The 13,764-nt window shown below is 32.0% G+C and overlaps 2 protein-coding genes across 3 annotated transcripts; both read right to left on the bottom strand.

Moving 5' to 3' along the window:
• Positions 1-915: 915 nt before the first annotated feature.
• On the bottom strand, positions 916-2,215 carry LOC145128990 (serine/threonine protein phosphatase 2A 59 kDa regulatory subunit B' eta isoform-like). Its single transcript, XM_079063756.1, has 2 exons — positions 1,918-2,215; positions 916-1,475 (listed from the first exon to the last, which is right to left on the bottom strand). The coding sequence occupies exons 1-2, from the start codon at positions 2,155-2,157 to the stop codon at positions 1,146-1,148; spliced, it is 570 nt and encodes a 189-aa protein (XP_078919882.1). The 5' UTR covers positions 2,158-2,215; the 3' UTR covers positions 916-1,145.
• Positions 2,216-6,378: 4,163 nt separating this feature from the next.
• On the bottom strand, positions 6,379-9,539 carry LOC145128988 (serine/threonine protein phosphatase 2A 57 kDa regulatory subunit B' theta isoform-like). Of its 2 annotated transcripts, XM_079063754.1 has the most exons (3): positions 9,412-9,539; positions 7,474-9,249; positions 6,379-6,888 (listed from the first exon to the last, which is right to left on the bottom strand). In XM_079063754.1, the coding sequence occupies exons 2-3, from the start codon at positions 8,659-8,661 to the stop codon at positions 6,559-6,561; spliced, it is 1,518 nt and encodes a 505-aa protein (XP_078919880.1). In that variant the 5' UTR covers positions 8,662-9,249; positions 9,412-9,539; the 3' UTR covers positions 6,379-6,558. The 2 variants fall into 2 exon arrangements, with proteins under 2 accessions (XP_078919880.1, XP_078919881.1); XM_079063755.1 differs by having other exon boundaries at positions 7,474-9,521.
• Between the last annotated feature and the right edge of the window lie 4,225 nt (positions 9,540-13,764).

Genomic DNA, 13,764 nt, shown 5'->3' with positions numbered 1-13,764 from the left:
GGAGGCCAGCACTCACTTAAGATTGGTTGCGACCCTCGGATGCGAAAGTTACTTGTTGGGATCTATGGTGTGAAGGGTATGCTAGATAACTTGCAACCGAAGATTCTAGATTTTACTTTATTTTTTGAGATGATTTTTAACTTTTATTTTTTTGCCTTATTTAGTTTTCAATAAGCCTTTAGAAGATAGTTACTTTTTTATTTATTAGTTTCCTTTTATTTATTAGTTTCTTTTTTGTAATAATTTTGTAAGGTTATAAATAGCCTTTGGTAGATCGTTTGTAAGATATGATAGATCGGAGAATTTTTAGAGAACTTTTGTTATATTTTCTTGAGTTATTGGATATAATTCAGACTGTGTCATTGTTTGAGACGCGTTTCTCATTCGTGATTCAATTTCAAGTCAATAGGTTTTGGTTTGTCATTAAATATCATTTGACGGATGCTTTCCTGATCTTGATAGAAGTCAAGTTAATAAGTCTTAATTTATTTTCACCCGATATTCAATCTATTAGTCTAATTTGTCTATCAAATTTATCCATTTTTCTTGTTTTCTTGTCGAATAAGTTATTGTTTCTACTGCATTCATATTACTTGAAAACAAACCCCCTCCATATTCGCATCAAAAACCTACCATTTATTATATTTCAGTATCGTTACAAAGCCATGAAAATTTTACATTTTTTTTCTATAGCTATTTTAGCCTGTTATATCAGTTAAAATGGTCATAAGAGAATTTGTAAAAATCAAATAGTTTTAGTGGAGTTTTCGTTTTTTTGTTTTACCACCAAAAGTTTTGTAGTCATTTTGATATGCTATAATAGGTCAAAGAATGTTAAAATGGTCGACATATTTGAATTGACGAAACATAATAACTATCATAGTTAAACTACAAAATCGACAAAAATATAATAGGTTTTATGTAACTTGCCCTAAAAGCAATCTAATATTATCATTTATTCCAATTAACGAATGGAAATATATGAGCTAGAAACTCGCTCAAAATGCATTGCTTTTAGCTAGTTTATCGAACTAAATGTACCACATTATCCTCCTACAACATTAAAAAACAGCCCAAATTTACAAAACAACTTGTAGCTTTCCCAAAACAGGATTACAAAAGCTTGAATCTTTAGAATTCAACTCCTAATTCACAAGAACAGCTTCATTACTTGAAGCTTTATCTGCACCAATTTCTTTTAATCGTTTCCACGTGGCTTCATGTCTTGATTTCATCTTATCTTCCTTTGCCTCTTCTTCTTGGAAATTGAGCAAGCACTCATTGAAAAGTTCAGGGTCAAGGTCAAAGAAGATTTTCCTGACATTTAAAGTCAAACTATGAACAGCTTGATTCCAATGATATCTCCCATTTCTTTCAAGTGCTGGAAAGATTATGGGGAGGATTACTTTCCGATTTTGTCTAATTAGATTCTCAATGTGATCATTGTTCCAGAAGAATAGAACTCTTTCTGCCACCTGAAAAAAGAAAAAAATAATAATAATTAAGTAAACTCCCTGATTTGAATTTGAAAATGTCGGGGTGATTAAATGATTTGTTAAAAATCTTGAAAGAGCCTTGATACACCCCATTTGAAGAAGGAAATACCAAATCTACCCTTCAACATGATATCATCAATCAAAAAGCTTTGATCTTTTCTAAAAAACTTAGTTCATGGAATGGTTTTCAAAGGAATGGAATCTATTAGAGGAATCGGAATACGAAGGAATCATAATCTGTTAAGACATTTGGTTGAAAAAGTTGACATGAAATGGAATGGAATGAGCCATTCCATTCCATTCCATTCATTTCACGATTTCATTATAACAAACACTACCTAAGTCATACAAAACCAATACACTACTACACATTTGAAAGAAAAAAAACAAGAAATAATCAAAAGAATGATAAATTAATTACCTGAAAATGCAAACTATTCAAGCAACGAGCAATCTGTTTAAACAAAAGCACCATACACCGATGAAATTCAGGTTGTTGTGTAGCTTCAAGAACCTCTTCCAATTCACCTAAAAACATAATCTCCTTTGAACTATTTGTAACAGGCCAATATTTCAACAAACCCCTTATCACCATATCAGCCAATTTACAATCTTTCTCAACAATTTGAGTAATACAATATGATAATTGTTGATGATACATCGCCAAACATTTCGGTTTATGCAATGGAATCAAAGCCCTTGAAAGAAACAACTTATGTTCTTCCTTCAATGGCAACACATAACATATACAATTCAGCATGTTGGGTCCACAATCTCCCGGTTGGATTACCCTGGCTCACAACCTCTTGGTTGGATTGCCATGCATATCACATACTGGTCTACAACCTCCCGGTTAGATTACCCTAGCCCACAACCTCCCGGTTGGAATACCATGCCCACAACCTCCCGATTGGAATACCCTGGCACACAACCTCCCGGTTGGATTGCCCCGGTCTGTTAACTAACGACACAAAGCAGTAGTCTCAACACCAACATAACATGCCGAAATATAACAGATAACAAACATATTCAGCAGACAGATAATCATACAGCCAGTAATCATAGGTAGTCCTACAAATCTACCAGTCTAACGCCTATCAGCAGCTATCATATAACCATACAGATCTAACGCATACTCAACATATCATCAATCTATATATAACAGGATATCAATCCAATGGGTCGGCCTTGGTGCCTTCGACCCGCAAGTACAGTGAGGAAAACTCACCTCATAGTCCGACAAATAGCAAAAAAGTACACAACATCGAGTACAACTCCAACACCGACTCTACCAATCACCTAAACGAAACAAGTGACCTAAGCTTAGTTAATAACCCCAAAAGACCTAAAATACCCAAACTATCCTCAGGTCAGCCTTGGTCAAACCCCATGTCAAAGGTCAACGTCAACAAACTAGCTGAGTCAACTCAACTGAGTACCCTAGGTGTACTCAGCTATACGCGGGGCGTATTCAGCTTGACCAGGAAGTCGGGTTTTTGACCGTGTACGCGCAACGTACCATTTGGTATGCCCAGCGCACGTACCTGGCCGCCTCAACTTCTTATTAATAGCTTAATACATCAAGTCTATGTCCAAATCCAGATCTAAGCCCAAAAAATCATTATATGTCATAAAGTTTCCAACTTTATGACTTTACATGGCTAGAAGTGCTTAATACCAACAAACCCTAACTTCTTAATCCATTAGGACATCCTAGCACATTCATGGGGAAGGAATCAAGAACCAAGATCGTATTTTTATGCTTCAAGACATCTCAAATTTTCTGAAAGGAGGACTTATTCGGGATAGAGTATGCCATACTCATAAATGTCAAGATTTGGGACCAAAATGCTTCAAGACTCAAGAGCTAACAAGATATAAAGAAATGAAAGAAAAGTTCAAAACTTTATACCTTCTGGAGGTTGCTAGATAGATGAGGATTCCAGATCCAAAGCTACTTCAAGCTTCCAAGGTGATTCCACTTCCTTCATTCTCCTTCAAGGTCACCAAAATGCACACCAAAGGTCACGAATGCTCAAACAAGGAACTAGGGTTTGCTAAGGTCGAGTGAAGTGATGGAGGTTGATGAGAGAAAAGACTTGGAGGCCATAAAGATGTTTAAATAGGGTCCAAACCCTAAAAATTAGGGTTTGGGATCCTACCACGTACCCCAATGTACGATATGAGTACGCCCAGCATACATGCCCCACACCCATTATTTACAAAAATGCCACTATGGGCCATTTTGCAACACTTCTCCTACACAAGGGATAAAATGAAATAATCTTCATACTTAGGGTTAAATTTTGAAAATACCTCAACATCAGGATGTTACATATGTGGTATCAGAGCTACAAGTTCCTGCAGAGCTAAAAAGGTAATGTCGGGTCTTGTTGATTTCAGTTGCTGATCAGAGCCTAATTTCCTGTTGAGTTTTAGTGTTGCTGATTTCGTGTTATGTTCCTGTTCAGACGTTTCTATTAAAAAAATGTTATGTAAGTTATATATTGAAGAAGACGAAGAACTGGGGTTGGAAGATACTATTGCAACTGAAGAAGTTTGTGAAGGCGAAGAAGAGAAGGAGGAAAATTATGAAGCGCCAAATTGAAGCAAGACTTTGGTTCTTAGAGCATTGAAAACACAGGTGGTGCATGCTGATTACGATCAAAGAGATTAAATTTTTCATACAAAGTGTCGTGTGAATGATCGATGGTGCAGTTTGATTATCGATGGTGGTAGTTCTACGAATGTTGCTTCGAGTGAGATGGTTACGAAGTTGGGCTTAGTCATAACAACCCATCCTAATCCATATGGACTTCATTAGTTGGAAGATGAAAACGAAGTGAAAGTAACAAAACGGGTTAGGGTTTGTTTATCTATGGGATCAAATGAAAATGAAGTTTTGTTTGATGTTATTCCCATGGATGTTTGTCATATTCTGTTGGGACGTCCATGGCAATTTGACAGGGATGTGATACATAGAGGAAGAAGCAATGATTACGAGTTGAGGCACAATGGTAAGAAATTTGTGTTGTCACCCATGTATTTAACAGAGGTACGATCGATGTACAAGCAGTCCAAAAATCCAAACCTTACTATGTTGGATAGTGAAAGAGAGGTGGAACAGGTTCTCAACCAAGGAGATGAGATTTTTGTCCTTGTTGCAAACGAATGCCCAAAGGTGGAGGAGATTGCGAAAGAAGAACTTATTGAAGAAGCTACTTTCGTGGTCGAAGAAGAAACTGTTGAAGCAATTGCGAAAGATGGGAAGAATGATAAATCAGATGAGGCAAATAAAGGTGGTATTAATATGGATCAAGAAGAACTCACTTCTGGGATTGGTTTGACATTTCTAAATGATTTGAATCGGGATAGAGGAGGAGTAGTTAAGGACACGAATCAAATCGAGAATAAAATGGGTTTATTGAAGGAGTCAGTTGATTTCCCCCGAAGTGCGTATTGGGTTGATGATGATCATTTGGAATTAAGGACAATTCCTTTTAGGGGGGATGATACGAATACGAAAGGAGAGTCTTCAATTTCCAAGTCGAGTGCCAATTGCGAACGGGTGCGACTGGGTGCGAACGGTCGCAAGGAGTCGCAGACGCTTATTATCGGCTGCAAATGTGATTCTTGCATTATTGTTAGATGCTAATGGATGTGATTGACTACGAACGATCGCAAGCCATCGTAGTCTCTAGTAAATGGGTGCAAATCTTGGAAGTTCCTAGGATGCGAACGAAGTTCTTTGGATGCGAACAAGGATGCGAACAACCTCGGAATGTGGTTGGTTACGATTGCGAACTTCGGAACGAGTTCAAATTGCGATTGCGATCCCGGAAGCCAGTTGCGAATGTCGGAAACCAGTTGCGAATCTCGGAGGCCAGCAGACTCACTTAAGATTGGTTGCGACCCTCGGATGCGAAAGTTACTTGTTGGGATCTATGGTGTGAAGGGTGTGCTAGATAACTTGCAACCGAAGATTCTAGATTTTGCTTTATTTTTTAGACGATTTTTAACTTTTATTTTTTTGCCTTATTTAGTTTTCAATAAGCCTTTAGAAGATAGTTTCCTTTTTATTTAGTAGTTTCCTTTTATTTATTAGTTTTTTTTTGTAATGGTTTTGTAAGGTTATAAATAGCCCTTGGTAGATCGTTTGTAAGATATGATAGATCGGAGAATTTTGAGAGAACTATTGTTATATTTTCTTGAGTTATTGGGTTTAATTCATATTGTGTCATTGTTTGAGACGCGTTTCTCATTCGTGATTCAATTTCAAGTCAATAGGTTTTAGCTTGTCATCAAATATCATTTGACGGATGCTTTCCTGATCTTGATACAAGTCAAGTTAATAGGTCTTAACTTGTTTTCGTCTGATATTCAATCCATTGGTCTAAATTGTCTATCAAATCTATCAATTTTTCTTGTTTTCTTGTCAAGTAAGTTATTGTTTCCATTGCATTCATATTACTTGAAAACAAAACCCCGCCCATATTTGCATCAAAAACCTACCATTTATTATATTTCAGTATCATTACAAAGCCATCAAAAGTTCACATTTTTTTTTCTACAGCTATTTTAGCATGTTATATCTGTTAAAATGGTCATAAGAGAATTTGTAAAAATGGTCATAAGAGAATTTGTAAAAATCAAATAGTTTTAGTGGAGTTTTCGTCTTTTGTTTTACCACCAAAAGTTTTGTAGTCATTTTGATATGCTATAATAGGTCAAAGAATGTTTAAATGGTCAACATAGAAAAATAACTTTGATGGTTTGAATTGACGAAACATAACTATAATAGTTAAACTACAAAATCGACAAAAATATAATAGGTTTTATGTAACTTGCCCTAAAAGCAATCTAATATTATCATTTATTCCAATTAACGAATGGAAATATATGAGCTAGAAACTCGCTCAAAATGCATTGCTTTTAGCTAGTTTATCGAACTAAATGTACCACATTATCCTCCTACAACAATAAAAAACAGCCCAAATTTACAAAACAACTTGTAGCTTTCCCAAAACAGGATTACAAAAGCTTGAATCTTTAGAATTCAACCCTAATTCACAAGAACAGCTTCATTACTTGAAGCTTTATCTGCACCAATTTCTTCTAATCGTTTCCACGTGGCTTCACGTCTAGATTTCATCTTATCTTCCTTTGCCTCTTCTTCTTGGAAATTGAGCAAACACTCATTGAAAAGTTCAGGGTCAAGGTCAAAGAAGATTTTCCTGACATTTAAAGTCAAACTATGAACAGCTTGATTCCAATGATATCTCCCATTTCTTTCAAGTGCTGGAAAGATTATGGGGAGGATTACTTTCCGATTTTGTCTGATTAGATTCTCAATGTGATCATTGTTCCAGAAGAATAGAACTCTTTCTGCCACCTGAAAAAAGAAAAAAAGAAATTAAGTAAACTCCCTGATTTGAATTTGAAAATGTTGGGGTGATTAAATGATTTGTTGAAAATCTTGAAAGAGCCTTGATACACGCATTTGAAGAAGGAAATACCAAATCTACCCTTCAACATGATATCATCAATCAAAAAGCTTCGATCTTTTCTCAAAAACGTAGTTCATGGAATGGTTTTGAAAGGAATGGAATCTATTAGAGGAATTGGAATATGAAGGAATCATAATCTGTTAATACATTTGGTTGAAAAGGTTGACATGAGATGGAATGGAATGAGCCATTCCTTTCCCGATTTCATTATACCAAAAACATGGTTCATGGAATGGATTTGAAGAGAACGGAAACTATTTAGAGGAAGTGGAATATGAAGTAATCATAATCTGTTAGCCATTTGGTTGAAAACTTGACATGAATTGGAATGGAATGAGACATTCCATTCCATTCCTTTCACGATTTCATTATAACAAACACCATCTAAGCCTTGCACAACCAATACACTACTACAACACATTTGAAGAAAAAAAAACAAGAAATAATCAAAAGAATGATAAATTAATTACCTGAAAATGCAAACTATTCAAGCAACGAGCAATTTGTTTAAACAAAAGCACCATACACCGATGAAATTCAGGTTGTTGTGTAGCTTCAAGAACCTCTTCCAATTCACCCAAAAACATAATCTCCTTTGAACTATTTGTAACAGGCCAATACTTCAACAAACCCCTTATCACCATATCAGCCAATTTACAATCTTTCTCAACAAATTGAGTAATACAATATGATAATTGTTGATGATACATGGCCAAACATTTCGGTTTATGCAATGGAATCAAAGCCCTTGAAAGAAACAACTTATGTTCTTCCTTCAATGGCAAAGCAAACCCATTGATAATACTCCCTAAAATCTCCAAAAGTTCTGCAATCCCATTATGCTTTTCGGTTTCTAACACAAATCTATAAAAGATATTGTTGATAGATTTCCTTATAAAAGGACGATGAACCATGAATTTACCATAAACCCTATGAAGAATTGTCTTTAAGTACTCACGTTCTCTTGGATCTTCAGAATCAAACATGTCTAACAATTTAAGAACAAAGTAGTGATCGATGTACTTTTTTGCAATTTTGGCATCGGCTTCTGGGGAGGCTATGAATCTTAGTAGAAGTTCATAAACGATTTGTAAATGAGGCCATGAGGGATCCATACATGGTTCTTCTTCTTCAAGATCGTATGATTCCAAGATTTTGCAATCACGGGGTTGTGGAGTGAGTTCACGAAATAAATTTGCAGATACCATTTTCACAAACTCTTGCATGACTGATTCTGTGAATTTAACGTTGCTAGACGCAACAAAATCGACTAATTCTAGTAAAGTTTGTCTTTTGATTTCTTTTTCTTTGAGGTTTTTTGTGGGGTCGGTGAAATCAAAGATTACAGAACACATGGCGACCTTTTTTATGAATAAATTCTGTTTTTCATTGCTTGAAACGTCTCTGAAACTTGGTAGAGCTTCGTAAGAAACACTTACAGGATTACCATTGCGGAAATTCTTCTCGCCTGGATTGAATCTGGAATCCAAAGGTGAGGAAATATCGGCGTTTACAAGCTTTCTTGAATTCCCGCTTCCTAAATCGCTTCTCTTTGAGCTAGAAGAGGTTGAATTTGGGGTTAGGTTGCTTAACGATTCTTGATTTTTGGACGATTTGGACTGTTTCCGGGAAACTTTACTGAGAATCTGCTTGAGCATATCTTAGATTGCGAAGAACGAAACAAGAATTTATCGAAACCCTAGAAACCCAACTCGAATTCTGATCAAAATCATCCGAAGTGGAAGTGATGAAGAAGGCTTTAAATGGAGGTTACAACAAACCCATCGTAAAAACTGTTCTAGAATCAGAACTAAAGCAAACCCCTTTCCAAACCCTATGATAAAATACACAAAACACAAAAAAAGATATCTGAACTATACATCAGAAACCCACTGATTTCAATCAAACCGAAACAAACTCCCCCAAAAACCATCAATGCCCCTTTCTTCAAAATTCCCCACATCAGTTTTCCCCTTTTTCTGTATGGATCAAACCCCTCGAGGAGGGAAAGATTCTGACTTTTGATTTAGAAAAAAAAGAAACCCCACTTGGAGTTTAACGATCTTGGGACTTGAAAGTAAAGATAACGCAAAAATCTCTCAAAATAACCTGGTCTTTTTGAATAAAAATAGCTTTATTATCTCCTGTGAGCTGGACAGATGGATAAAAAGTAAGCTCACTACACCACAAGAATCCTGCTTTACTTTTTTCACACTTTCTTTTAACAAACCCTTGAAAGGGAATAACTAAAAAGAAAAAAAGGGAATCAAATTAGTGTAAAAAAGATTGATAATCAGATAATGAAGAACAAATCTGAAAAGAAAATTCAGGGAATTTGATCGAGAGAGAGAGAGAGAGAGAGAGAGAGAGAGAGAGACGCGTTTGGAAGAAGGAACTTGAAAACCCACCTAACAGGAGAGACCAAGCCGCCCTTCGAATGATTCTTTGCTTTGTTTCTTCTTTTTCTTTCTTCACATCACCATCCCATTTTTGCTTTGTTGTTTCTTGACTCCTATTTTACCTTTTCTAATATAACTAGTGGGGATTTCAATATGATGCAGGTATTAATCAGGTATCATTTAATAAATAGATTGATATAAAAAGTTGGTATAAATCAAAATAATAAATAAAAAGTTGGTATAAATCAAAATAATAAAAAAGAAAAAATTTATTATTATATAAGACTTTTTTTTTAATTTCTTATATATAGATATTATTATTGTAATTTTGTCATATATATATATATATATATAGGGTTGTTCACTATTTGGATTGGACTATGTGGTTCAGATATTCGGATTTTTGGATTGGATTTCACCAAAACCGAATTATTATTTTAGATTTCGGATTGGTTTTGGTTTATAAAATAAGAACCGAATAGTCCAAAAAAACCGAATAACGATTTATTATTTATTTATTTATAATATATCTATAATTATTTATTAATTTTATAAATTATTTTTTTTCAAAAAAGTTCAAAATGTTTCACCTAATAAAAAACTAATATGCATTTTCTCTCAAAAGTGTTTTATCTATTAAATATTAAATTATAATATACATTCTTAGTAGTTGTTTGTAAATTATAAATTACAACTAATTTGCTTCTATAAAAATGGGATAATATTATAATTATATATCGTTTTGAAATGTTATGCCTTTTGAAAACCGAATTATAAAAACCGATCCAACCGAATTGTAATTGGATTGGATCGGATTGGATTTGAATTTAGTTTGAACAATTCGGATCCATATTTTGAAAACCGAAATCAATTTGGATTTACTTAATTGGATCGGATCGAACCGATCCATCCAAATGAACACCCCTACATATATATAAAGAGGATTTTTTGTAAAACATGTGGATCATTTATGTACATTTATGTCAAATAAAGATAAGTTTTATAATAATTAATTAATTTTGGGAGCATTATGTCTTACATAAAATTAAAAGGACCAAAAATATAACCAATCTAATCCAAAAGAAAAGAATTTAATATAGGGACCATTTAAAAAAAAGTAATTAGTTTAAGGACTATTTTGTCTAACTAGAAAAATTAAAAGCACAAAAAATTAACTAATTTATTTTCAAAAAAACAATTACTATAACATGATATGACCTTCTAATTTTTTTATATAGCAACACACTTCACATAACTTTAAATTGTCAAATATTATAGGATAATCAAAATAAATTTAAAAGTAATTCTTTTAGTTTGATTTTCATAATGGTCCATGTCCTTGCATTAGTTTGGTTTATCTCGGACATAATGTTTTGTCTTTTGGTTGTTTTTTTTTTTTTGTTTTTTTTTGTTTTAAATAGAGATAAGTTTTATAATAATTAATTAATTTAGGGAGCATTATGTCTTACATAAAATTAAAAGGACCAAAAATATAACTAATATAATACAAAGGAAAATAATTTAATTTAGGGACCATTTAGAAAAAAGGTAATTTGTTTAAGGTCTATTTTGTCTAACTAAAAAAATTAAAAAGACTAAAAATGTAACTAATTTATTTTCAAAAACAATTACTATAATATGATATGACCTTCTACATAACCTTAAATTGTCAAATATTGTAGGATAATAATTAATTTAAAAATAATTCTTTGATTTTCATAAGCGATTACTTTTCATACTCCAAACTACTTCTTTATCCCCTAAATGATATTTTATCTTTTTGTTGTCTTTTCGCTTCTTTTTGTTTTTATTATTTTTTATTTTTTAATATTTTAATAGATACATATTATTATTATTATTATATATATTAAACTTATGAAGAAAAGGAATAGTAAACTTGTCATTTTTTTGGCAGAATTGGTCCCTATAAATAATAAATTTGGATGTTTTTTGGCAACTTTGCTCCTCATTCTTTAACCATTTTGACACTTTTGGTCCTTACAATCAACATTTTTACAAAGGAATAGTAAACTTGTCATTTTTTTGGCAGAATTGGTCCCTGTATTATTATTGGGCTTCAAAGTTAGGAATAATAAATTTGGATGTTTTTTGGCAACTTTGCTCCTCATTCTTTAACCATTTTGACACTTTTGGTCCTTACAATCAATATTTTTACACTTTTTAGGAACCTTTTAATATTTAAAGTCTGGCCATAAAACTTTAACGGTTTGACAACTTTGATCCCTTTTCTAAAAAGTTGCAAATTTCTACCCCTTTAATTCTTTAGTCATTTTGACACTTCTGGTCCTTGCAGTTAAAACTTTTACATTTATCCTGGATTTTTTTTTGGCAACTTTGCTCCTCATTCTTTAACCATTTTGACACTTTTGGTCCTTACAATCAATATTTTTACACTTTTTAGGAACCTTTTAATCTTTAAAGTTTGGCCACAAAACTTTAACGGTTTGACAACTTTGATCTATTTTCTAAAAAGTTGCTAATTCCTACCCCTTTAATTCTTTAGCCATTTTGACACTTCTGGTTCTTGCAGTCAAAACTTTTACATTTTTTCATAAAAACATGAAAAAAACGGTCCGGGGCAAAGTCCGGGCTTTTCATCATTGCACTTTCTACGTCTGTCATATTTATCGATTCGCAAACAACATTGAAAGCTTCTGGCCCCCGCGTAGCGGGGGTAACCTTTCTAGTTATTATTATCATTATTATTATTATTATTATTATTAACTGTTCGGATTATCCACATGTTATTGTTTTCGTTCTAACTAGCTTTATGTTGTTTTTTCGGTCGGATTATCTCATGTTATTTTTTCCATTCAGACTATCTATTTGTTACTTTTTTCGTATGGACTATTTTTGTGTTATTTTTTTGTTCCGACTATCTGTATGTTATTTTTCCGTATGGACAATTCACATGTTATTTTTTTCATTCAGGCTATCTTTATGTTATTTTTCGTTCCGACTGTCATTGTGTTAATTTTTGTTCCGACTATACTTGCGTTGTTTTTTTTTTTCAGTCAGATTATCCTCATGTTATTTATTTCATTCGGACTATCTATGTGTTATTTTTTTCGTTTCGATTATCCCTGTTTTATTTTTCCATTTCGACTATTCATATGTTTTTTTTTTCAATCAAACTATCTTTGTGTTATTTTTTAGTTCTGACTATTATTGTGGTATTTTTATTCGGAATGAAAATACAGGGATAGACGATGAGAAAATAACATAGAGATAGTCCGAACAAAAAAATAACATAAGAATAATCCGACCGAAAAAAACAATACAAAGATAGTCTAAACGAAAAAATAACCCAATATAGTATGAACAGAAAAAATAACACATGGATAATCCGTACAAAAAAAATACTCCGAACGAAAATTTAACATATAGATAGTTCGAATGAAAAATAAAAATACAACTATATATAAAATAATGTTTTTCTAAAACACAAATAATTTAAAAAAAATGACATAATTAACCAAATAATAATAATAATAATAATAATAATAATAATAATAATAATATAATCTAATAATAATAAAAAAATAAAATACAAAAAAACAAAATTGGTTAATTTAAATCAAATTGTTAAGGGTTTGTATTCAAGTCAAATTAAAAGGATATAGAAAGCAACATTTTTTCCTTAATTGTCCATGTTGTTGCCTTAATTATAGGATAATTCTTCTAATACCCCCAAATTGTTTGGTTTATCTCCGACATGATCTTTTTTCCATTTGTTTTATTTTATTTTTTGTTTTTTGTTATTTTTTGCTTTTTAATATTTTTAATAAATGCATATTATTATTGTTAACATTAAACAACAAAAGACAAAAAATAATAATAATAGTAATAATTATTGTATAAGTAATATAATAATAATAATAAACAATAAAATTCTATTTAATAAATTAAGAGTTTTTTTGTCACTTCTCACACTCTCATTCAACTTGTCAAATTTCATTTTGTGGTTATTTTGAATTAATTTTTTTTCTACATGTCATTTTATTAGTTTTTCTATTTTATTAAATTTCACATAATATTTTAATATAATAATTGCAATAAATGTAGTAATAAATGGATATTAATATCACTAATAAACTTACATTTTAATTTCAAAATTCTCAAAATTAAAGTTCATTAGTATATTTTCTTTATTTAAATTATTTGTTTAAATTTAAAAGATAAAAAATATTTCCATTATAATAAATCATTATTTTTCTTATTTTCTTATAAATTCAAAATTCTTAAATATTTTGATTTTTATATTTAACTTTTTTTTTAATTAACTCATGTAATAATAGGTCTCACACTAATAAAAAATAAATAAATAAATAAATAAATAAG

Source organism: Lactuca virosa, chromosome 8, assembly GCF_052849685.1.
Source record: "Lactuca virosa cultivar CGN04683 chromosome 8, Lactuca_virosa_CGN04683_v6, whole genome shotgun sequence".
Lineage (NCBI taxonomy): Eukaryota > Viridiplantae > Streptophyta > Magnoliopsida > Asterales > Asteraceae > Lactuca > Lactuca virosa.
The sequence above is the reverse complement of the archived record's forward strand: the minus strand, read 5'-3'. Positions and strand labels throughout refer to the sequence as shown.